This window comes from Taurulus bubalis, assembly GCF_910589615.1.
Source record: "Taurulus bubalis genome assembly, chromosome: 10".
NCBI classification, from domain to species: Eukaryota; Metazoa; Chordata; class Actinopteri; order Perciformes; family Cottidae; genus Taurulus; species Taurulus bubalis.
Window position 1 is genome coordinate 5,378,102 of NC_136598.1, and position 26,898 is coordinate 5,404,999.

The 26,898-nt window shown below is 41.1% G+C and overlaps 3 protein-coding genes across 3 annotated transcripts; 2 read left to right on the forward strand and 1 right to left on the reverse strand.

Annotated features, from left to right (window-relative positions):
• Positions 1-513: 513 nt before the first annotated feature.
• olfcn1 (olfactory receptor C family, n1) lies at positions 514-3,603 on the forward strand (the record flags this gene model as incomplete). Its single annotated transcript, XM_079224431.1, has 6 exons — positions 514-632; positions 763-1,048; positions 1,148-1,972; positions 2,076-2,297; positions 2,420-2,543; positions 2,684-3,603. The coding sequence occupies 6 exons, from the start codon at positions 514-516 to the stop codon at positions 3,601-3,603; spliced, it is 2,496 nt and encodes an 831-aa protein (XP_079080557.1).
• A 529-nt stretch (positions 3,604-4,132) lies between these two features.
• olfcv3 (olfactory receptor C family, v3) lies at positions 4,133-9,494 on the forward strand (the record flags this gene model as incomplete). Its single annotated transcript, XM_079224432.1, has 9 exons — positions 4,133-4,143; positions 4,898-5,104; positions 5,753-6,041; positions 6,149-6,235; positions 6,409-6,600; positions 7,024-7,557; positions 7,637-7,861; positions 8,148-8,271; positions 8,593-9,494. 9 exons carry the CDS (start codon positions 4,133-4,135, stop codon positions 9,492-9,494), a joined length of 2,571 nt encoding a protein of 856 aa, XP_079080558.1.
• Positions 9,495-11,076: 1,582 nt separating this feature from the next.
• LOC306742094 (vomeronasal type-2 receptor 1-like) lies at positions 11,077-26,824 on the reverse strand (the record flags this gene model as incomplete). The annotated part of the gene is made up of 16 exons (XM_079224434.1): positions 11,077-11,424; positions 11,647-11,727; positions 11,819-12,291; positions 13,080-13,203; positions 13,369-13,465; positions 14,140-14,270; positions 14,400-14,879; positions 15,343-15,543; positions 15,893-16,052; positions 19,954-20,851; positions 21,561-21,684; positions 24,329-24,550; positions 24,673-24,878; positions 25,669-25,964; positions 26,179-26,468; positions 26,564-26,824. 16 exons carry the CDS (start codon positions 26,822-26,824, stop codon positions 11,077-11,079), a joined length of 4,392 nt encoding a protein of 1,463 aa, XP_079080560.1.
• Positions 26,825-26,898: the final 74 nt, after the last annotated feature.

Below are 26,898 nucleotides of genomic sequence, written 5' to 3' on the forward strand. Positions count from 1 at the left end.
TGCAGACAGACTCGACTAGATTGGAAAACTACCGAAAACAGCAGTTCTGAGCCATGCTCTCACTTAATTACTTCCTGATTATAAGTAACAGGGCATTTCCTGTTTCCAAATAAAAGATGTTTCAAAATAAAACGTATAACATTCTGATTTAACAATGGTAACAAAACACTGATTCTTTATCGTGTGTGTGTGTGTGTGTGTGTGTGTGTGTGTGTGTGTGTGTGTGTGTGTGTGTGTGTGTGTGTGTGTGTGTGTGTGTGTGTGCATGCATGTTAGGGAAGTGTACTAAATATAACAATCATCCTTCCCTGATGTGATAGTCTGACCCGTCTAAGACTGCTGTGCCCTGTGGGATATAAATCAACCTTTTATGAAGGCTGAAAGCTGTTGTTGTAAGAGCTGTTTCCTCATCTCTATTAAAACATGCATGAGCTGCAGAGAGCTCTTATCTTGTCTCTTTTAGTTCTCTGCCCGAGCACAGTTTCTGAATGTGAACGGTTCAGGAAGTTTGACATGCCTAGTTTATTCAAGCATGGAGATGTAATGATAGGGGGGATTTTCCCGGTTTTCAACAAAGAAATAAGTAGCACTCCTACGTTCGGGAGCGAGCCACCTCGAGCTAAGTGTGCAGGGTAAGTTTTAACACGTCTGACTTCATACATGCTCCTTATCTATTATATATGTTATTGCTATTTTATGTTCATGTACTGTACTGTAGCTCTGTATTTTTACAACCTATTTCAATCACCCCAACCTTTTTAGATTTGACCTGCGTGCTTTTCGATGGACCCAAGTGATGATATTTGCAATTGAAGAAATAAACAATGATCCTGCTTTCCTGAGAAACATATCTCTTGGCTATAGGATCCTAAACTCTTGTGCATCTCCCACAAACACGTTACGTGCTGCACTAACACTGGCTAGTGGACCAGAGGAGAGAGAACTCAATTCCCCTTGTCCTCCAGCTATCTCTGCCCTCATAGCAGAATCAGGATCATCTCAGTCTTTAGCAGTGGCTGGAACTCTTGGACCATTTCAAGTGCCAGTAGTAAGAGATTAAATGATATGTTTTATCGCATTAGTGTTTTGTGAGATTTGATGCTTGTGCAGTGTTTGTTTTGTGACACTTTTGGTGTTCTCTTTATAGGTAAGTTACTTCTCAACATGTGCCTGTCTGAGTGACAGAGCTAAATATCCAACATTTTTTCGGACAATCCCCAGTGACTATTTCCAGGCGAAGGCTTTGGCAGCACTTGTAGGACGTTTTGGCTGGCAGTGGATTGGGGCTATACAGTCAGACAATGACTACGGGAGAGGTGGGATTCAGGCTTTTACTGAGGAGGTTAAGAAGCTTGGGGTTTGTATTGCATTTGTCGGGACAATTCTACGTACATATACTATGGATAAAATTCTGGATGTTGTGGAAATGATCAAGCAGTCAGCTGTTAAAGTCATTCTTGCTTTTGTTCCAGAGGGTGACTTTTACCCTTTAATGAAAGAGGTTGTGAAACAAAATATTACAGGAATTCAGTGGATTGCCAGTGAGGCCTGGATAACAGCAACTCGACCCTCCACACCCGAAATATATCAAGCTTTTGGTGGAGCCCTAGGATTTGTGGTGCAAAAGATGGCTATTCCAAATCTAAAACAATTTCTTACAGGCATTAGCCCTTATACGGATCCAAGTGCAGCCTTTATAAGGGATTTCTGGGAAATTATGGTTGGCTGTCGTCCTCTCTTACCAGGGGAACAAACTGGGACTGAGGCAACAAATGAAATATGCAGCGGCTATGAGACATTATTGAATTCCCAGGATGTATTCTTCAATGTCACAGAGCTCAGAGTGTCCTATAATGTGTATAAAGCAGTCTATGCCATTGCACATGCCCTACACCAGCTAGTATTCTGTCAACGAGTCGGAGAAAACACAGTGAGGCCATGTTTGAATATATCAGAAATTCAGCCCAAAGAGGTGAGAAATAGCACAAGTAAAGTTAGTTAAGAATGTGTTTGTATAGTTATATTTTTTGATTCAAACATAGAATATGTAATAAATATTTTTTTCTTTTTCTCAGGTCACTGATCACCTACGAAGGGTGAATTTTAAGAATCAGTTTGGGGATAATGTGTTTTTTGATGGCAATGGTGACCCTCCTGCCTCTTATGATCTTATTAACTGGCAACTTATAGATGGACAGGTGCAACATGTCACAGTGGGTCATTTTGCCTCTGGTGCTCACGTGGATTATAAACTCAGGATCCAGAATGAAGAAATTGTGTGGAGGACAGGAAAAATGGTAAAACAAATATTTGTTATGCAATAGGCTTATGTATTTTGTTGAAACATAGGATCAGTAGATCAGAACAATACATATAAAGGATATGAACCTTTTTTTTTTTGCTTTTCTTTTTTGCTCAGGTGCCGACATCGATGTGCTCTAATGTTTGTCCAGTAGGAACAAGAAAAGCTCAAAAAAAGGGAAAACCCAATTGCTGTTTTGACTGTATCCCATGTGCTGATGGAACTATAGCCAATTCAACAGGTATCAAACCCACGATTGCCAAATTAAAAAAAAATACACAATCCAATAACATAGCATGTACTTAGTGTTTGCAAATATTTTATGTATAATATATCATTGTCAGAGTCACTGCACCGATTATTTCTGATCATGTTCAACAGGTGCAGCAGACTGCACACCCTGTCCACGGGAATACTGGTCCAATGAGGGGAAAGACGAGTGCATTCCAAAAACAATTGAGTTCCTGACATATCACGAGCCGATGGGGATAGCTATTACATTTGTATCCCTGCTAGGGGCTTCCCTGTCGCTGGCCACGATGATGGTCTTTATCCGCTTCAGAGAGACTCCTGTGATAAAGGCCAGCAACTCTGAGCTGAGCTGTTTCCTGTTGCTTTCTCTTTTTTTGTGTTTTCTTTGTCCCCTCACATTCATGGGCAGACCCACAGTCTGGACATGTATGCTGCGCCACACCGCTTTTGGTGTAACATTTGCACTTTGTATTTCCTGTGTCTTGGGAAAAACTATTGTTGTTGTTACAGCTTTCAAAGCCACATTTCCAGGCAACGGATTTGCAGGAAAGTTTGGTCCTGCACAGCAAAGGATCATAGTTTGCTCCTGCACTTTGATTCAGATAGTGATATGTGTGTTGTGGCTTAAATTAAATCCGCCTTTCCCAGACATGGTTTTCCGACACAGCAATACAAAGATTGTTTTAGAATGTAATACAGGCTCTGACACTGCTTACTATGCCGTGCTGGGGTACATAGGGATCCTTGCATTAATATGTTTGGTCCTGGCATTTCTAGCAAGAAAGTTGCCTGATGACTTTAATGAAGCCAAATTAATCACATTCAGCATGCTGATATTCTGTGCTGTCTGGATTACCTTTATTCCAGCGTATGTCAGCTCTCCTGGGAAGTTCACTGTAGCTGTGGAAATATTTGCAATTTTGTCTTCAGCATTTGGCTTATTCATTAGCATTTTTGCATCTAAATGTTACATAATATTGATCAAGCCAGAGAAAAATACCAAGAAACATGTCATGGGAAAAAATCTTCCAGAAAATATGATTTCTTAATCTCTGAAGAAAGTCCAAATGATTCAATGTACTGTTATGTACTGCAGAGTTTTCATCAATAGGTCAAAATTGAATAAATATCTTATCTTCTATATGTAGTTCTTAAAAATGCACAAGATCTACTGTGCTGTAGGCAGAAGTTATGGATGGATTCTCGAAATTGAATCATTGTAATTTTTGTTGAAAAATTATTAAATGATGTAACATCATGCATTGTTTATTGTTTATTAGTTTCACTGTGTGTCTCTCGTACTCTGTCAAAAAAGGTGCAACTGTTACTACAGAAATACAATCATTGTGTGATAAGAATAGGAATTGCTCTTATTTGGGGACACATTTTAAATAATAAAATGCGTAATTTGAAATTCAGATGAAAAAGTCACTAAGCGTTCTAGCCCACACCGGCTCCACTGGCATCTCCCCATCTGCTTTGCCCTGTTTGTGCTTTGGCATGTTATATTGAAGCCCTATTCAAGACATTTCTGGACTGGAAGCGACTCGGCCTTGGTTAAAAAGAAGTATGTGCGCTATGGCGCTATAGTCGGTCAGGATCAGATGTTTTGCTGCGACAGAGTGTGTATTCATAAGGCGGAGTCTGTGTGAGTCTGAAGGTCACGGTCTGATGGACCAGATGTGTAAAGAACATCATCATCTACAAAGAGCAGCGATGCAATTCTGAGGTTCCCAAACCAGACACTCCCCTCCCTCAGTTGCGCCTTGAGATCCTGTCCATAAAAATTACAAACATAATTGAAGAGAAGCTTGCTTGCAGATTGAACCAACATCCCTGTGATTAGTGGACAACTAGTTTGTCTTGGGTGGCCAGCCTATTATTTGAAACATCTCAGTATAAGGCAATACCATTCAATATTGTCACAATCTACATCTTCAAAAAATACCATAGATTTAAATTAACACTTCTATGAATCTGTTTAATCCAGACTGAATCAATATAACCAACAAGTAGCTTGGATTTATTACATTAGACTAAATCCGGTCTAACTCGGTTATAAACTGGCAAATAAATTTTTTTTTAAATAGAAAATCATATATATTTTATCAATATCCTGTTATATCATTTATTTGCATAATTCAGTCTGCAGTAAATCTCTTGAGTAAATCAGGCGGGGCTGTTGATATCCAATCCAGTGTCCCTTTGACATCAGTCGCATATAACTTATAACTATAAAGAGCCTAATATCTCTCTTTCTCTCTCTCTCTCTCAGGGTTAGGGTAAGGGATGTGTGAACAATATGGCTCTACTTGTGTTATTTTCCTTGCTATACTCTCTCAGTGTCCTCACTATAACCTGTATCCAAATTTCGAGCTTTACCTCTTCACCACCATCTGCAGCCAAAGTGTGCACACTTCAAAACAGCTTTCATCCAAGCTTTGTGGCCAAGGGTGACTATGTTATTGGAGGAATCTTCCCACTGCACTATAACCAGGAGATGCCAGACCTCAATGGCACCTACAGAGCACTGCCAGTGAAGTGCAATGGGTGAGTTTGATAGATGTGGAAATCATAGTGGGTGTATGTAACTTACTTTTGTCAATCAAATAGTGTCTGATTTTGATAAACTTTTCCTTTAACGAATGCATTTTTATTCACCAGGTTTTATTATACTTGCCTGACACGTGAGAAAACATTATTTAAAGTTGGTTTGAACTGAATTGCATTTTAGTTTAAGTTTAAGTTAAAGAGTTATGTCAGAGAAAATAATGTGAGAGACACACAACAAGTAATGAGAATGCCTTATGTATTGGGTGTGCGATTGCCTAATATTTTTCTTAATTATGTAATTTAGTTTTATTCAAATTTGGAAAATGGGAATAAGCTCTATACGTAGCAATCAATTTTAATTCATAACTTGGAAGTGAACCAATTGAACAATGTGTCTATTTTCCACTGAAATTAGTTCCACATCATATGGGTCTTTGAAGATAACATCTCAGGAAGTGATTCCAAAATTACAGATGTGTAAAATAAAGCATTACTAAAGACATATCTTGATAAGATATTAGAAGAAAAAAAACATTTGAAAATGTGGACATTTTCCCAAGATAGATGCAAAAATGCAATTCGGACTAACTTCCAATTGAAACATCATATTTGCCTTTGTGTGCGTCTGTTTCTGCTGGGCTACAGATTTGATCCCAGAGCTTTCCGCTGGGCCCAGACTATGAGGCTTGCAGTGGAGGAGATAAATCAGAGTGCAGACCTGTTGCCAAATTACACCCTTGGGTACAAAATATTTGATTCATGTGCATATCCACTGACCGGCCAGAGGGCCGCTCTGGCTGTGTTGAACGGGCTGAACGAGGATGACTCCCCCATGTGCCAAGGGGCTTCTCCGCTCCTTGCTGTGATTGGGGAATCTGGTTCTGCTCAGTCTATTGTGGTGTCAAGAATCCTGCAGCCATTCAGAATCCCAATGGTACAGATTACTATTTTCTTCTTTTCTTCTTAATCCACCAAAAACATTAGCATATTACCATACAATCTGTTTTTACTAGACTTATTATTTCTTCCTTTCTTCCATAGATCAGCTACTTTTCTTCCTGTGCCTGTTTCACTGACAGAAGAGAATTTCCCACCTTCTTCAGAGTGATCCCAAATGATGACTATCAGGTGAGGATTTGGCCTCAGGGGTTGATAAAGGGTTTGTAAAAAGGCATTTCTTGAAATTGTCATATATGTCCGTTGCCTGGCATGAGAAAATAATTTCTAGACATATTTTATTAAAATAATTTCAGTGAACTATTTTTTATGACTGTGTTGTCAATCTCTGCTGTTGAACCCAGGTGAAAGCCATTGCTCAGCTGCTGATACGCTTCAACTGGACCTTTGTGGGGTTGGTGCGAGGGGACCATGAATACGGGCGATTTGCTATACAAGGTTTACTGAGAGAACTACAGGGTACCAAAGTGTGTGTGGCGTACCAAGAAATTATCCCTCTGCTCTACAATCGCAAGAGGGCTCTGGAGATCATGGAGGTATAGATGCAGCACACTGAGTTAGGTTTTAAAGCACTAGAGAGTTTATATTCACCCCAAGACCTTTTTAGAGTAGTTGCTGATTACACCTCAGGATCAGCCCTATGTAGGGAATCCCATGTTCCCTGGTGAAGTCAGTTGCAGTGCATGTGTTGCTTTCATTATGCCAGTGTCACCAGGTTGGAGCTTTGGAGGGGAGGGGTAGGGATTATTGGCATGCACTGTTTGCCAAGTATATTTTTGGTAAATGATCACTAGATTACATTTTCAAATCCTACAAATAGTGACCTTAATAAATGCAGTTATTAAACATTATGCACCGATGTGTTTCGTTCATGGTCATTTATTTGTAATCTGCTTTCTTTTTTGCCATCTCTCTACCTTGTGAAACTTTCTTCCTTCATCATCTGGCTCTCTGTAAAGGTGATGCGTTCCTCTTCGGCAAAAGTGGTGGTGGTATTTTCAGCTGAGGGGGAGATGACACCTTTTCTGAGGGACTACATGACACAGAACATCACTGGAATCCAGTGGGTGGCTAGTGAGGCCTGGGTCACAGCATCTGTCTTTACAGGCAGCGAGTTTTACCCCTACCTCGGGGGCACCATCGGGTTTGGCATCCGAAAAGGTCATATCTCCAGACTCAGTCTCTACCTACAGACAGTTAACCCTCAGTTGTATCCAAATAATAATCTGGTGAAGGAACTGTGGGAGGCCCTGTATGGTTGCAATCCTTCTCCGGTGCCTGGCTCCCAATTGCCTCAATGCTCAGGGCTGGAGTCCCTGTTGGAACAGCATTCAGCCTACATGAATACATCCAGCCCGAGGGTGGCCTATAATGTCTATAAAGCTGTATATGCAGTTGCTTATTCCCTGCACAACCTTCTTCTCTGTCAACCAGGCACTGGCCCTTTCCAAAACAACTCATGTGCTCAAAGCAACAACATACACCCCTGGCAGGTCGAGTTCAGTCTTCTTACCGTTTTTTTGTGATGTAAATCGTGTTTGAAGTTTATTGTATGATCCATTGGTTCTCCAGCTCCAGTACTACCTCCAGCAAGTGAAATTTAATATTGCAGAGGAGGAGGTCAACTTTGACCTGAAGGGAGACTCCATACCATACTATGACATCCTCAATTGGCAGAGAGGCACGGACGGGAACATTGAATTTGTCAACGTGGGGTTGTTTGATGGAACCAAGCCCGCCGGAGAGGAGCTGGTGATCCAGGAGGACAGGATAATGTGGGCAGGGCATCAGAGTGAGGCAAGCTGCTCACACTATGTTTTTACCTTCATCAGATGCCAACTGTTGAAGTTCTGTAGGTTAAGGTGGAGGTAAGTCAGGTGGGCAGAACGAGTTGGATCTGATGTGAGTTCTATTGTATTCCGTAAACAGTTCAAAGCCCACCAGGTTCACATACAGTGTGACTTGTTTGGTGATTGAATGAATGCCTCCCTATATATAAATATATATATATATATACATATATATATATATTCTGCAGACTCCTTTCACACTGCCGAGCTGAATGCCATTCTTTGCTCCCTAGGTGCCAGTGTCTGTATGCAGTGCCAGCTGTCTCCCAGGGTCCCGGAAGGCTGTCCGTCGTGGGGAGTCTGTTTGCTGCTTTAACTGTGTTCCATGTGACAGTGGCAAAATTAGCAATCAGACAAGTGAGCTCAAAACCAAGCCATAAAAATCATAACAATTCAAATTAGGGCTGATGAGTTAAGATTCGAGAAGAGAGGCGCCACTTTTGCAACAGCCTCTCAAGCAGCTCATATAGCATGTGTCAATATGTAATTTAAATGTAAATAACAATAAAATAACAATTTTAAACAACTCGTATTTCTGGTGCAGACTAGCAAGTGTAGCAAGCTAGCAAGGGCAGACAAATTGTGCACATCCCTGATTCAAATCAATATTATACTACCATGATGTAATATTTGAATACTGGACATTTGAACTAATCTTTTTTTGACCATCTTCCCTAGATTCAATAGATTGCACACTTTGTCCCGAGGACTTCTGGTCAAACAACGACAGAGCAGCCTGCGTCCCAAAAAAAGTGGAGTTCTTGGCCTATGATTCCCTGGGTATAGCCCTGACAGTGATCTCTGTGGTGGGTGCATGCCTCACTATAGCTGTATTAGCAGTCTTTTTCTACCATAGAAAAACTGTCATCGTCCGTGTGAATAACTCTGAACTCAGCTTCTTCATCCTGTGCGCTCTCACTCTGTGTTTCTTGTGTTCCCTGTTGTTCATTGGAGAACCAACACTTTGGTCCTGCATGCTGCGCCACACTGCCTTTAGCATCACATTTTCACTTTGTATCTCCTGCATCCTGGGGAAGACCCTGGTGGTGTTGGCTGCTTTCACTGCCACCAGGCCAGGGGACAACATCATGAAGTGGCTGGGGCCCAAACAGCAGAGAGCCATTATCTTCATGAGCACTTTAATTCAAGTGGCTATCTGTGCTGCCTGGCTCATTGATGCTCCCCCTTCTCCATCCCCAAATACTCAATATGAGCGCTCAAAGATCATACTGGAGTGCAGTGTGGGCTCCAGCATTGCATTCTGGTGTGTTCTGGGATATATTGGTCTACAGGCCTGTCTGTGCTTTGTACTGGCTTTTCTCGCACGTACGTTGCCGGGCAACTTCAACGAGGCCAAGTTCATCACCTTCAGCATGCTGATCTTCTGTGCGGTCTGGCTAGCATTTATCCCTGCTTATATCAGCTCTCCTGGAAATTATGCAGATGCAGTGGAGTCGTTTGCCATTCTGGCTTCCAGCTTTGGCTTATTGTTCTGCCTGTTTGCTCCAAAATGCTACATTATTTTACTGAAGCCAGAAAAGAATACAAAACAGCACTTAATGGGAAAAGAAAAGTACTAACACTGCATAAATTAACCTGTTCCAAATCAATGTTCAATGTTATTTATAGATAGTTTGGCCAAATTATGATTAATTATCACAGCATTGCAACTGTTGTACACTGTACAAGAACATATAATTACAAAGAGCATATCACTTTATTGTATATGTTGTAGATGTAAAGATAATTAGTGGAGTGAAATGATGCTTAGTTTTTTGTGAAAATATTGTGCTTATGTGCAACCTTGCTGTACCTGTAAACTTTAGCTTTGGATTTCAACCAAGGTTAACAGGTTTAGAATTGTACACACTAGACACAATATTGATAAAACTGTCCCAAATGTTTCTGACATTTGCAAAATACTGTTTGCTAATGTATTTTAACATCAAATATGTGCGATGATTTTTAGATGTTGATTAAATATTTGGAGAGAAACATGGATTTCCTTAAATATATTAACCAGGCTTTTATATCATGATCTGTATGAAATTCACACAGGGGGAGGAGCATGCACCATGACACCGAAAAGCACCCGGGCACGGACCAGGAAGAAAAAAATTGTGCACAAAGATTGTTATGATTAAACGTGGGATTGCCTGAATTGAAATGGCCAGCTTTGTATACCATACTGTTGATAATTATTCCATTATGGCCAGGCAGAGACATCCGGTCATATTACACACTGCGGACACATGGAACAGTTCATTCAAAAAACAGTACATTTTATATTGCATATCCTATATACAGGGTCAAAGTACTCACACATTTACAATGTGTAAAATGGATGCAACGTGTTTGGGACGTTGACTGCATGGTCTGATGCCAACATTTAGAAATGTAGATGTTGGTCATGTCAATCCCAGGCGTGCCAGGGCTCCTGAGGTCAGTGCTAGTAGCAAAACAGTGGAAGGATTGGAGCGCTCCAGGGAATTTATTATGGAAAACTATTGAGACTCTGTTCTTCAATTCTTGCTATTTGATATTATCTCGGATTTCTACAACCGATGATTATAATTTCATTAGCGTGTGCTCCACAGCTGACCACGAGGGTCAAGAGTAGCAGACAGTCAATATTTCATCATACCCTCTTCTTTGATTTGATGTTTGACTTTGCTTTTATCTTTCACAATTGAAAGGTGCTTATACAATTGTTATGGCTCATTAGCACAAGCACAAATAATGCTATTGGTTTAAAACTTGATGCACACACATCATATCATACGGTCATGAAAAACTTTTGTTAAACACTGATAGCCTATATTTTTTTTATTGATACAATAACGTTACAAATTCAGAGTGAGTCTGTAATGAGATTTTTTGTATTTCATATATGCAGTTACAGTATGTAAGACATTGGACAATAAACACAAACCAGGAATGTTTGCAGCTTTTCTGGTAGGGTGCTGTGAATAAGGGGCATGGACTACTTTATCTGTCAAAGTAAAGGGTTATTGTGAAAGAGACAATCAGTAACAGAAAAAGGTGTACACATACACACACACACACACACACACACACACACACACACACACACACACACACACACACTCTGCAATAATGTACAGTAATGAGGCCACCTATGACATGGTCGGTTCATGTAAGTTATTTTCTTGTTATTCCTTTCTTAATGTTTCTCTGAGGCCGCAGTAATATTATATAACATTTTGGCACAAAAATGCATAGCAACAGTCCAAAACTGGAGGCTAATATAGCAAACACTTCCACAGCCACAGTGAACTTCCCAGGATAGCTGACATAAGCTGGGATGAAAGAGATCCACACGGCCCAGAAGATCAGCATGCTGAAGGTGATGAGCTTTGCCTCATTGAAGGTATCGGGTAGCTTGCGTCCAAGGAACGCCAGGATGAGGCAGACGAAGGCCAGCAGACCAATGTAGCCCAGGACCAGATAAAATCCAGGAGGCCATGGCTCCTTACACTCCACAACAATCTAAGTATGTCCAACAATATATGAATACAGATCAATTAACATGAATAGCATAATTTTGCATTAGGGTGTATACAACCAATTTAAAATGATTGTTTGGTTTCGCTCTGATCTCCACAACAAACATTAAAGCCCTTATGTGTAGGTAGGATTTCTACATTTCTCACTCTGGTGACTCCTGATGGTAGTATTAAAAAAGATACAGCGGGATACTGTCATTCTTACTTTTCCAGTTAAGGCTTGGTAGTTTGGGTTCTTGAATGGGAAAGGAGGTGCACCCAAAAGACAACCAGCACAGAGACAAATCTGGGGGCAAAATGGAAAGATAAGCTATCCTATAAAAACACAAACAAATTTAAATGGTCACAACCTAGTGTTGGTTCTAAAGCCCTCCCACCTGAGGAGCTGTAGTGCAGAGGATCAAAGCCCGCTGTTGAGAGGGACCAAACCGCTTCAGGGCCCTCGAACCAGGTGCATTTGAATGAAAGACCAAGAGAACAACTATGGTCTTCACGAGGAGGCAGGAAAGACAGAGGACAAAGCTAATCCCGAATGCTGCCTGGCGGAGCCTACATGTCCACACAGAAGGCTGGCCAATGAACACCAGGGAACACAAGAAGCACAGCTTGAGTGACAGGAGAAGCAGGAAGCTTATTTCTGAGTTGTTGGCCTTGACGATCGGTGTGCAACGGAAACGTTGAAAGACAGCAGTGACGATGGTTGTCAGGACAACGCCCAGCAGTGTGAGTGTGACCAGGATGATGCCCATGATGTCGTGGAAAGACAGGAATTCTTCCACCCCAGCCACGCATGTCACCTGGTCTTTGTCTGACCAGTAGTATTCAGCACATTTTGTGCACTCGGTGGAACCTTTCAGAGAGACATACAGTGGACACACACTGTAAACACACACAAACTCAAACTCTGCATAACAGTTTGCATTCATAAAGCATACATTGGTGACTCTATAGTTGTGCAACATTTTTTGGGGGGTTTAACCCTAGAACACTAACTTCGGGTGATTTTTACCCATGCGATTGTGGTTACGTCATTTTCATTGTGTTGCTTCTTTGTTTTTGTTTTGTTGTGTTGCTTTTGTTGAGTTGTGCGGGTTCTTGTGTATCTTCATGCTGCTCACTGATGTCATCGAAGGCGTGTCTCTCTGCTCCGATCCCTGTTTTTTCAACAGGCACGTGTTCGGGTGATTTTCACCCGACATTAGTGATAGAGGGAAACATATTTTCGGGTGGACATTACCATTGCAGGGAGACTGTGCCTTCACCTGACAAGGCTCACATGTCCCAGGAACGGGTGGACCAAAGAACAAGTTCAAAGTTCCATTATTTATATGTTTAATCAGGTTTCATTGACAATTCCCAAATTGTTCACCCAATTTTGAGCCTTTTTTTAGGGTGCCCCCATGATACCTGTTTTTCGTTTTATGATAAGTTCTATAGGGTAAAATAAAAGAAGAGTACTTCAATGTGCCTTGTATTGTTGTATTAATATATTTTTAAAGCATTTTTTACATTATATCAGGGATAAAATATAACCGACGTTAGTGATGGTGTTACTATTTGTAACGTTAGTGTTCTAGGGTTTAGCCTTTTGCTTCAGACTTAGAAATGTTATGGATACAAAAAACATGAATGGGCCACCAGTCTGGTTGCTGATCTCTCCATCTGCACAGGGCAAACAATCAAAGCAGCAGTGGGGCTCTCCTGGCCGTCTGGCCTGTCTGCTGCCAGGGGAGCATGGGGAACGACACTGAGATGTAGGAACCTGAAGAAATAAAGGTGTTCAATTACATATCAATATTTGCTTTGCAGCAGATTAGATGCTGGGTGGAAAAACAAAAACAAAACAGCAATTTTAAGGTAATGTGTTATATGTCTTATCCTGTAAACCTAAAGAAACGTAAATGTTTTTAGAGGACATTTGACCAACCTGTGACTGTCCACTTGTCCACACAATGGTGCTTTGCTTTATCTGCAACTGTTCTTTCAATGGAGCGGAACCATCATAGCTTCCCACTTTTATAAATCTAAACACAGCATAACATTATTTTAATATCAGGCCAAACTAAATATTTGACAATTTTGTATTGCAACTCATCTGAATGCTTGAAAAGCATAACAGCGCATTCTCATACAACGGTTCATATATCCTACAAAATGTAACTCAGAATTGTTGTATGTTTTCCGACCAAAGCCTGCAACACGTGTCAATTTCTGCTCGTTACATGCATACAGTCTTTTTTAAATACACTTCTGTCTTCACGGATAACCCTATTAGGTTAAGGCAAGAGAACTACTTGGTTAGGTTTAGAAATAGATCGTTGTTTGGGTTAAAACAACCATGGAAGTGCCGTTAATGAAGTACGCAAGTTACATGACAAAAACCTCAACATTGACTACTCGTTTCAGAAAAAAACGTCAATCCCCCTGGCTGAAAGATTGCTGTTTGATGGACCCATCCACCTCCCCTCCTGCCCTCTTAAAGTGTAATTTAGCTGTCTTTATACATCCTCATTTAAGATTACGTGAATGACATACGAAAACAATTTGTGAGATATCTTTGAATTGCGGCGCCATATTTTTCTTAATTTTGCTAGGAATGTTGGATGAGATCAGTTTGACAATAAACTAAATAAAAAGCTTCTCAATTAAAATTCTTGAAACACAATTGTATTCCTGCGTATTGAAAATAATATTCCACCTAATTTCACCCTTGCTGTCTTTCTGCCAGTTAATGATGTCATAGAGAGGGACCGGCTCTCCGTTGGAGTCAAAAAAAACCTTCTCAGCAAACTGGTTGGTGAAATTCACTGTCTTCAGATGTTGCAGCAACTGTATGAAAGGAGGAAGAAAAAAACTAAATAAAGAACAGAGAAGAGAAGAGAACAACTAAAGGAAAAACTAATATAATTACATAGTTCAAATAAATAATTGTATTATGTTGTAGTTGGTTTAACTTGCCTGCCTAGAAGTGAATGATTTGTGATTCTCACACTTTCGGTAATGTTCTGCAGAATCACAGTTTAATAAAGTGTGAAGAGCATGGGCGATGGCGTACACAGCTTTATAAACATTATAGGATATTCTGACCTGAGATACATCAGTAAAGCTGCTGTCAATGGCCCTCAGATCCTCTGAACCAGTGCATGCAGGCTTTTCAGCAGCACCTTTATAGTTTGCATCAGCTGATTGGTTTCCTCTAAACTCTAGACTGCAGCTAAACAGCTCTTCCCAGAACATGTTGACAAATGCCATCCCAGGTTTTGGAGAAGGACGGATATTCAACAAGAACTCTTTCAAGCCTGGGATCCTGACTCCAGGGAAGGAGAAGCCCAGTGTGCCTTCTAAGAGAGGGTGGAAGCGGGGTGAGGTCAGCAGGCTCGCGGTCACCCAGGCTTCACTAGCTACCCACTGGATTCCTGTCGCATTTCTCTGAGCCAGCTGGAAAATAAGGCATACGTCAAGAAATCTGATAAGAAAGCAAACAGATGAACAACACTCTTTTCATAATTCTAATTCTCAAATTATTACTTCAAATCCTGCATAGTATATAATGTTAGGATCATGCACATACATTAACTGAGATAAAAAGTCACTTCCTTTTTTTTTTACAAAGTTAGGAATGTAATGTTTAAATCAAGTCGGATGTCACTTTACACATAAACAAATGATGTCTGTCCATTCTATAAAATGAAGCGTTCAGGGTTTTAATTAAAAACTGATGTCAGATCGGTACTTGCAAGTACCGATCTGACACCAGTTTTTAATTAAGGGTTTAGGGTTAACCCTCAAAACAATTTGTGGCCAACACCATGGCAAATTATTTTGAATACAAAACAAAAGTCGTCGACACAAAACAAGTCGGCTTTCAATAACAAAAGGTTGAGAACATCAGAGTGCTTACCTCTAAAATCAAGTCCAGCAGCTGTCCCTCTGTGGCGAACACCACCACTACCACTGCGGTTGAACTCTGTAGCCTGTCTGCCATTTCTTGTATCTCAGCCGCTGTGGGTGATTTCGGGATGGTCAGATGAAATGCCAGACACCCACCTTGTTGTCTAAACTGGTTGGAAAATTCTTGGATACCATAGTGACTGTAGTCATCCTGAAATATATAGAGAGCTTTTGTAAATCATGTTGGTATGTTTATCTAATGTTGGGGTAAAAGAAAAATGCTTATCTCACCGTGGTCCCTATTGTGCCCACCCAGAACCAGCCTAAGAAGGTGACCAGCTGAACAAGACCTCTAACTTGAAAGAGATCACTCGGCACAGTCCGCAAGAATGATGGGTACATATACTTGTCAGTTAGGCAGGTACAAGTGGCAAAATAACTCACCTATAAAAAAAACATTATCAAACTTTTTTTTGTGATTTATCATCAAAAAACGTGATGAAAATAAGGACTGCATATGTGAAATTGTAGTGCTGTGCATGTTTCTGGCTTTTCATTACCAGTGGGAGGTTGAAAGGGCCAACGGTGTGAGCTACAGCTCTTGTAGGAGAAGAGGATGCAAGGCCGATCACAGCCGGCACAGGAGAGTCAACCAGACATGAGGGTAAAATTGTCTCCCCTGTTTCATTTTCCTTTTTGTCATTTCCATTATTTTCAAGACTGTGAGGCATTGCTTCAAGAAGTTCAGAGCCTCTCTTTTTCAATGTGCTCAGCATCCTTTCCTTTCTTTCATTTTCTTTTCCTTTTACCCCCTCCGATCTAGTACTCCTGTCCTTTGACATATCTAATCTTTTTTCAATTTCTTCCATTTGGTTCATCTCATTCATCACAGCTTTGGATGGACTGACTAAAGACAAAAGAGCTTTCAGGCTGGTGTGGACATGGTCACAGCTGTCCATAATCCTATAGCCTAGTTTAATCCCTGGTAACAGGCTCAAATCACGGTTGATTTCCTCCACTGCAAACACCATGGTCATTATCCAGCGGAAGGCTCTGTGGTCAAAGCTAAAGATAATTAAATAAAGATGAATGCAGTCTATGTAATTTATCCTGAGACATAAAACACAGTATCACAGCAGAATATAAACAGTGCAGGAGCAATAGAGATCTAATAATCACAGAAAGAGTAAATTATTTCAGACACTTTTTTGTGAAGAAAAAAGAAACAAAATTGAGATTATATATCAGATATCAACAGTATCCTCACACTTACCCTATGCAAGGTGTGAGCTGAGGTTTGCTGTGGTAACTTTGCTCTTGCTTGGAAGCCACATAATGCAGAGGGAAAAGCCCTCCGATCACAACATCCCCTCCCGACTGCAGGGCCAGAGGCTCACTGGCCGCCAGTTTCACACAATGAGGTAAACTAGAACCAACCCCACTCACTCCCTCCTCATTCCCCACCACACTTCTCTCTAAACTTGTCTTTTCCCTTTCCTTCACATCAGAGAACACTGGGAAAAGAAGGATAAATAAGGCCCAAAGAATCAGCCAGGGAGAAGCCATAACAATGGTATAATGTCGACACAGACCCAATGAAGACTGTGTTTAAGAGATGACAGTTCGCCAACATATTCTCTGAAAGGCTGTCTAAGTGCTATAAAAACTGTGATGGTTGCTTCATTTCATGGGTCATATGAGTCATCGCCCGATCAACCAATCATAATCAAATGCAATGGTACAGGAGAGAGGACAATACATGGACAATTGTAGGGTTTTTAGAGTTTAGTTAGTCAAATTTAAACTTGCACAAGTAAGAAAGAAATTGTTTATGTGTACATTACAATGCATGAAATATGATAATTAATAAGGGATATTATTATGAAGGATTTGTAATTGTATGCATATGAAGGTCACTTTTGTTACTGTAAAAAGATTAATGTGTGAATGAATATTAGACAATATTGGATGCTGCATGATGCATGAGCTGTCCCTTTAAGGAATTGTAGTTCTCTTGTTCGCCTGAGGTGGCGGAGTTGAACATTGACTTTTGAGACTCGACCGGTCTGAAGAACAGGAAGAAGAAGAAGAAGAAGAAGAAGAAGAAGAAGACTAGCTCCGCCACTTTAGCTGCGGGCCAATAAATGATTAGAGCTGCTTTGCAGGTGTGAAAATGGGACTTTTAACCAATAGGAAGGGCTCTAAGCCCCTGCGGCGGTATAGAAACTAACTGCATGGGGTGAAAAGGTTCTCTTTCCCAGCTGCTACGCAAGCGATTCGGACCTGTGTGTCTGTGGAGTTCGCTGTGGAGCAAAAGAGCTCAATCGAAAGCATAAGTCTGTCTATCATTTTTTATTAAATATACTTATCACTCCCTCCAGGAAATACACGACGCCTTGTGGTTCTTTTGGTACTGATGGATTATTTATTCTTCAACTCGCCTCTGTCAACATCACCGTCATCAGTCCACCGTCGAACTGTTTGAAGACATTTTAACATACAAAACAAGTTGGCGTTCACTTTACACGATAAACAGTTTGCACGTAAATATGCGCAACAGACTTTTCACAATTCTGCGATATATTGAATATTGCGATTTTATTCCCTTTTTTTCACCGCAAATTGTCCCCAAAGGAAAACTTTGTCAACGTATTGTATCTAAGAAGATAATGTTTTCAGTCTGTTGGTCAGTTGGTCAGTCTCACTTCAATCATTTTTATTGCAGCAAAATGTGATTGTCAAGCAGACAAACTGACCAACACTTTCATAAATGTTGCACCTGACAAACTGAACTGCTTGTGTTACAGTCTGCATAGTCGCGTCATTCCAGCTGGACGCGCCAGAGAGGGGGGGGGGGGGGGCTTATCTCCGTGCAAAGAGTTTCCATTTCTGCCATCCACCATGAAAATAACTACTATTTCTGCGTTATACTTGTTGTGGAAATCCCAAAGATGTCGGAGCATCAAACGCCGCCGTAACACCGGCCGCTTCAAGCGCTATGAGAGCACCAGCAGCCAGTTTGATTCATGCTTAACGTCATTCAAGTTAACGTCTTTGACCAGCGCCGTGTCGCGGACTTTGTTCTGTGCGCCGTGCAACAGCTGTGTACGAGTGACAGGAAGTCCAGACGTTTGATTTACACGCGGACGGCGCATTTCTCATTTCTTTCGCCGATGCCTCCCATAATTGATTACATAAAAAAAAAGATCGATACTTGGCTTCCGTGTATCAATACAATATCGGCAGGCAGACTATCGCGATACTATGCTGAATCGATTTTTCCCCCCACCCCTATTATACACGTTTGTTTGTTTTATTGTTTTTACGTCTGGTATTCTCTGAGTCGGGTTGTTTGGGAATGCAGCCCAAAGTGGGTGATAAACTCCATCTAGGGCAATATACCAGTGCAGTCAACTCAGCAGATACTCGCATCTCCGTTGTCAAAATTCAAACAGAGAGATCCACGTGACGCAACATCCGGTTTTAACATTGATGTCAATACGGAAATGCTAATCGCAATTAGCATCTATACAACACAAGGTTGTACTAAAACATAGAAAGAATATATCGTAGAAGATATTTACATGCTACATACATAAGTACTTACAGACTTATGCCGTGTTCACACCGGACGCGGAAGTTTACTCGCTTGAGTGAAACGAGGGTGTTCACACCAAACGCAAAAAATCGCGGCGCGAACGGGGCGTGGCTTAGCTTCGTTGCTTGTCTCTGTGAGAGACAAGCGACGAAGTTTTAATTTCCGCTATCGACTATGGAATAAATAACCACTAGTTCTGCTTCATACTTGTTGTGGAAGTCCCAAACATGTCGGAAAATGAAACGCCCTCGTGTTTGGGCTCATAACATCATCCGTAGCCGCACACAGCTCGGTGAATTTCACCGACTCCTCCAGGAACTGCGTCTCGCGTATCTCTGTAAAACAATACCGACTATGCCATCCACCATGGAAATAACCACCAGTTCTGCTTCATACTTTTTGTGTAAACTCCACATATGTTGGAACATCAAACTCCATGGTGTCTGGGTTCATAATATTATCCATAGTCCCACAACAGCGTCTCAATGAAGCCGCTGTCAGCGCTGGTTCAGACGGAGCAGCAGCAGTTTCATTCAGCAACGGCAGGACGGCGGTGATGATGGGTGGAGCTTCTCAACGCGGATTCTCAACGCTGATTGGCTGCCGCAACTTTGCATCACGCGATTTCTCCACCGGAGTAGGGAGAATTCAACTCAAGCAAATTCGCGCCGCGTCCTTCGCTTTGTTTGCCCCAGGTCAAACGTTCTGTTTGCGCCGCCTCAAACGCGTCTATCTCGCCGCCCCGCGAATAAATCGCCAATTCGCGTCGCGAATAATAATAAATATTTTTATGAAGAAGATTGACTTTGTTTATTCACATTGCCTTTGTTTATTCACTTTATTTATATGTGAATTAAAAAAAGATAACATATTAAAGAGATATTAATCAAATCAAAATATTAACACAAAATTACTTGTTAATTACATTAAATCAACAAGGTGAAAACTGTTGAATGTGCACATCATTAGTATTATACTGTAGATTGCCATCCTAACTATTGAGAAACTTAAATCTTTTAGGACGCATTTTTGTTCATTACATGTTTTTTGGTGTTTTTCTCTGGCGTAAACAATATGATGAAACACTTTGGAGCGAATATACACAATATGAGTCCAAAACTGGAGGCAAGAATGGCAAATATCTCCACAGCCACAGTGAATTTCCCAGGAGAACTGACATATGCTGGGATGAAGGTGACCCAGACTGCACAGAATATCAGCATGCTGAAGGTGATGAACTTGGCTTCATTAAAATTATCAGGTAGTTTCCGGGCTAGGACCGCTAACACAAAGCAAAAGACAGCCAGCAGGCCGATGTACCCGAGCACAGCCCAGAACCCAATAGCTGAGCCTAATGCACACTCCAGGATGATTCTCTCCTTGTATGTGGTGAGGTTTTTCATTGGAAAAGGAGGACTAAGAACCAACCAAAGAGTACATATTATTACTTGAATGAAAGTGAAAGACACTACAGTCATCCTTTGCTGTGGAGGACCAAACCATTTCATAACATTACGACCTGGGAGAGTGGCTTTGAATGCCATTAACACAACTATTGTTTTTCCAAGAACACAAGAGATACAGAGGACAAAGGTGATCCCAAACGCTGTGTGGCGCAGCATGCAGGACCACTCAGAGGGTTCTCCAATGAAAGTCAATGAACATAAGAAACAGAGAGTCAGAGAGAAGAGCAGCAGAAAGCTCAGCTCAGAGTTGTTGGCTCTGACAATCGGGGATGTCCTGTGACGGTGGAACACAGCCGCTGTTATAATGGCAAGACAGGCACCACCAACTGAGAATGCAGCCAGGATGATTCCTAGGGCCTCATTGAAGGAAAGAAACTCTACAGGCTTGGGGAGACAAGTGTCTCTCTTTGCATTAGGCCAACATTCCTTGGGGCAAGAGAAACAATCAGGGGAATCTGAAAGAATACAACAACAAAAAGGCTTTTAGCAGAAATACTCAATATTTGATGTTGTGCAGTAGATAATAATAATAATAATAATAATAATAATAATAATAATAATAATAATAATAATAATAATAATGATAATAATAATAATAATAATAATACATTGTATTCAGTCATTTTCAAAGTACTCAAAGACATTTTACACAAGTTGAAATGATAATCTAAAATAACACACAACAAATATACAACACACAACATGAATCCCATTAAATGCAGTTAAAAAAACTGCATTTAGATTTTCGGATGTGTTGCGGGGTGTGCTCCAGATGAAGGAGGCAGCCATTGAGAACTCTGTAGCTGCCGCTTGGTCCTGAGTGGTGGAAACAGGAGGTTTGCATTAGAGGAGCTGCAGCTGTGGAAGGAAGTGTGGTGGTGAAGCAGCTTGGTGAGGTAAAGGCCTGGTTTGGAGGTCTTTGTGACAGAGGAGAAGGACTTTGAATTGGCTCTGTTGTGGGACAGGGAGCCAGTGGAGGTTTTAGGGGACAGGGTGATGTGATCACAGCAGCGGTAATGGGTGAGTAGACAAGGAGGATAATAGGTAGCATGTATACACAGACTCTCAGGACAACTTTATCTGCATGGTTGAAGTGTTAAAAGGTGTATTACATCAACATTTATGTGCCAGTTTCTGTATAATCTGCAGAAGGAGAAACAATACCTGTAGCATTGCTAATCTCCCCCTCAGGACACGGTATACAATCATAACAGCAGATGGGTTTTCCTTTCTGCAGCACTTTACGAGTTCCTGCAGGACAGCTGTCAGTGCACACTGACACAGGCACCTGGCACATAGATACAAACAAAGTCACACATATTCAGATTTGCTTCAAAACACTGAGGATTAAAGGAGTTCAGATTATTTTTTAATCTGTCTAAAAACAGTACTTGCATTTCAATTAAAGAGTAGTTTCACATTTTTTAAGTCCTTTTAAAATCATTAATCACAGGCCAACATGTATCGTGAAAGTGTTATTGTTCACTGTAACTAAACTGTTTCCCCTCTAAATGTATTTCAATGCGACTGTTACGGGACAAAGTTCACAGTTAGTGTAAAAATTAATTATTAAGTTCAGCTGAAGCTAACGTCATGATTAATCAGTGTAAGTAGAACAAATATAGTTTTTCTAACTCACACAGTTGTTTAAATTTGTAGTTCTAACTCACACAGACTCTGCTCTCTACTGGACTCCACAGGTAATACTCTCCTCCAATCTCGAGCACACATTAGACCACTGCAAATGTGCATAAGCAGATGTTTTTGCAGATGCAGGCAGTCGGCAACTGCTGTAGGAGAATTGCTTACCATTCCCCCCTCACTGACGTGTTGCGGAGGACTTGTCTGGAAGAGTGGTATGTGAAGACGGCTCCAATGGATGACCAATACATCAACCTCCTACTGTTACAGGCAAAGTTCTTGGTTCATCAACACTTTAGGCCCTTGATATGGGGAAGGCACGTGTTGATGAGGCCCAACAACAGCACCTTACACAAACAGGCAGGGAAGCGTTCAAACCACTGCCCTATTAAGATTGGGGGACTCAGAGCACCCGTTGGATCGGTCCATGTTGATAAAAAAAAAGCAAGCATGGAAAGTAAAATACGGCGTTAGCACGACTGCATCCAGCAGCTAGCTTAGCCAAACCATCCTGGTGTAGCTTAGGTCTGCACAGAGGCTGCTTCCCTTTCACGCGAGTCTGTTGGCAGTCTGAGGTCAGGCTGATCTGGGGCCAGGTGTTTTGCCTGTAGTTTCTCAAACCGGTGTTGGAGGAGAGATTATACCGAGTTAGCGTTTGGTTTTCTTTGAAGAGAAGTGTTCGACTCGTGCTCGCCGCTGTAATGTTGTTAAAATGGGTGGCGAGCGCCTCGTCTGCCCTGATGAGACAGAGAGACGGGAACGCGCAGCCTTGGGCAAACTGAGTTTGGCCCTCCCGGAAGTCTTTTTTAGGGCGCTAATTGGATACATTGTACGTCATTCATTTATATCTTTAATCAGTGATTGGCTAAACTGCTTCTTAGACCCGTCTTTCTTGGGCCGAATCGATTCGGCCCGAGCATGTGCACGGCGCAGCAGAGACGTGCACTGGGGCAACTGAGAGGTGCACGGGCGGAGAGGACAAGCAGGAAAAGCATATATTTTGCGCAGATATCCTATTTTCCAAATATTACCGGGTATATTCCACAGCTCAAAAACACACATATTGACAATTTGTATAATTTATTAATATTATTATATTTTTTATAATTAAGAATATTATACATATAATATAACCCTGCAGGGATCAACAGATGAGCAGCACCCTTCACACTACATTCTGACACCGACTGTGCACGGACAACAGTGGGAAAGTCTCCTCCCCCTTTCCTCACAACAACGTTGGGACCCTGACCACTTTGCTCAGTAACATGCTACGGTGAATCTTACTCTTGCTGCCTGGATGGATTGCACAAGCTGAGGATGACCCACAGTAGCAGTGCATCCATTGCCCTAGCCTCCCCAGAGAGAGTGCCCCCGAACTGGGGGACGGTTCAGGGCTGGGACATCATTATCTGAGTAAAGGACATGAAGCACATGAAGCGCTTGAAAAATTAAGAAAACATGAGAACACCAGGAGGACACGCATGGATATAACTCGATCAAGCTACTAAGCAGGCACGTCCAACTGGTAGGAGGCACCGAGGAAGACCCAAGACACGCTTCAGGGATTATATCTCCCGACTGGCCTTGGAACGCTCAGGATCCCCCAGAATGAGCTGGAAAGGGTTGCGGGTGAGAGGGAAGCCTGGGTCGGCCTGCTGAACCTGATGCCACCACGACCCGAACCCGGATAAGCGGCAGATAATAGATGAATGGAAGCTACTAAGCTAGCAAGTCAACATCACTACCCACAGCCACCGAGCTGTGGCGAAGAAACACAATGAGGTGGATAAAAATGGGCACATTTTATAAATAAATAAATAAATGCATGAATAATTGTCATTTAAATCATGTTTTTATAATGTACCAACACTTTATCAATTATCTTATTAATCATCTATAAGTCCCAAATAAATGGTTTGTAATATATATTACTTAATGGGGAATACATCATTTATAAAGTATGGAAACACAATCATGAAACGCATGATTATAGTCAAGCTTATTAATCAAGAATAAAACATTTAAACTGTGCTTATGAATTGCATACTAATGACCGTTAATAAATGATAAATTACGTTATTACTCATTCTTAACTAATGCTAAATAGCGTGTAGTTATTACAACGTGTGACCCATTATTTATTACATTGAAATCGTATTCCGGATGGATATCTTTACTGCCGTTATATACAGGGTTAACACTTGCAGTGACCCACAATACGTGTTCACATATAACGTTTAATACAACTTAAGTTCAAATTGAAAAATGTAATACATTTTGCTCCTTACTTGTGTGCCACCCTCCACCCAGGTGAGGTTCCTGTTGATATGGAGTTCCTGGCCCACCGGCAGTGATGCAACGTAGTTCCCTACTGCCACCAACTCAATGCTGCCACTCTCACTTTGTTGCCAGTTAACCAGCTCATATGTGGCCACAGGATCCCCATTGTCATCAAATGACACATCATAACCATTTTGGGAAAAATTTAAATTTTTCAGTTGAGTAATAACCTGTGAGGATGAAGTAAAAGAAGAAAATGAAAGAGAGATTTGAAGCAATAGAAGATCAAATAAATGTATAATTAAAAAAAGGTACAACAGCGTGAAAAATGTACATATTTGTTTTGACTGACCTGTTTGGACTCTATACTGAAGACTTTTTCACACTGAGTTATAGAATATGTTTCCTGACACACTGCATTATGAATGGCATGTGCTATTGCATAAACAGCCTTGTACACCATGTTAGTGATCCGGAGCTGAGATGTGTCAGTGTACGGGCTCTGGATCGTCTCTATGTCTTCACTTCCATCACACGCATTATTGTCTGTGACTGCTGCTAAAAACACATGAAGACAAAAAAAATATATTTTTTAGCATTGACAACATTATATTATAATTCATCTGAATGTCTTTTTCATTTTTGTTTCTTTGTTTTATTTAACCTGTCAAATGTGCAGAGCAAAAACCTGTATATCTACATTGCTCTAATTTATAAGTTAAACATTATTTATTACATATCAAAGTATTGTATAACAGAAATGACTCTATTTAATAGTGGCTCTTTTAGTTTGTATCCGGCACTGATTTTATTTTTGACCGTTATCTACCAGCTCAAATATCAGACAATTAGTCAACTGCATGAAATGCAAATAATTATTAGTATTTTCCTTCATTGAATTTGACAAGATCTTTGTTAAAGTGTTTTGAAGAAATACATGATCACTGTTAGGATAAGAGCTTAGAACTATACATATAAACTTTAACTGATACATGCTAGTAGGCTAAGTAAAACTGTTTGTACTTTATTTTGCTTGGTGGCCTGTAGACCGTCAATTTAACGTGTGCTTGTGTTCAGGGCTTCAGGGTTGACATGGTGAAACTACTGCAGCCAAGTTCTTACAAACCACACAAAAAAAACAGATTATTCACAAAAATGCGCTTTATGTCCATAGCATGTCTTTGTTCAATATCAATAGATTCTATTTTAATCTAGGGGTTGGACTAAAATCACCTTTGGACATTTTAACACACAAAGTTTCAACAGGACTGTGAAAAAATAACAGAACACACGCAAAGACGCAACTGTGAGTGTCTTTTATGTGAAAGAATCAACCCAATTTTCTCACTTTTTCCCAGCCTGCAGTTGAATGCATCCTCCCAGAACTCAGTAAGCACTGGAGAGGCAGCCACTTTAGAGGGAGAGAGATCCAGCAGGAAGTCTCTCAGACCTGGGATGACAGATCGCTCAATGCCAAATCCGACTGCTCCAGCACATAAACTGAACCTCAGCATGTCTGGGTCAGTTACCCAGGCCTCACTGCCTATCCACTGGCGAGGAGGAGAGGGCTTGAGCGACAGCTCTTCCAGCAGAATCCTCAAGTCTCCAGATGATATAAACGCCACAATAACCATAGCTGTCGACCTGAGAGAAATAATAGTGCATTGTATTATAGTAATATGGGGGAAAAACTTAAAAAAATATATGTATCAAGATAATTAAAACAAACACATAAGAGATACTTACATGTTTTGTTTATTAATGTACAGTATTTCTCCACTGATTTTATAACAAATTCAGTAGTATGCCCTAACGTGAGGTAAATGAACAAAAGCACATAATCAGTGAATGTAAAAACCTGCGGATAACGTCGGCTACTCTCTGGATCCTGCTTCGTGGGTGGGTCCGATAGAAAGATTCAGAATATTCCACACAGATCCCCTCTTTGTGTGCTGCGTCCAGGAAAGACGCCATGCCATTGTTTCCATAATCCGAATCTGATCGGATAGCACCTATCCAAGTCCAACCAAAGTGTTTTACCAGCTTCGCCAGCGCGTCAGCCTGGAACTGGTCACTCGGGATTGTTCTGAAGAAACTCGGGTACTGCTGCTTATCGGACAGGCATGCACAAGTGGCAAAGTGACTAACCTAAAAGAACACAACAGTGGAATTATTAAACAGGACGGACACAAAACATCATTGGTCTGTTAAACACATCATTTTCAGAAATTCTAAATATTTACTTGAGGAATGTTAAAGGGCCCGATGATGCGAGACATGCTGATGGATGGCGTGGACCCAGACTCACCAACAATGGCCATCACTTTACCAGATTGTGAACAATTGTCGCCGGTGTAAAACACCGGGTCCATGCCACTTGACAGCTGGAATGCCACATGCACCGCTACAGGCACAGAGGCGCACGAGTCGTAGATCTGATAACCGAGTTTGATGCCCGGCAGCAGCTCCGTGCTGTTGTTGATCTCCTCGATGGCGAAGATCATTGCGCGTGAGAAGCGCAGTTCACGGGTATCAATGCTGCAGACAGACAATCTTGTCACTGTTTAAAATATGGTCT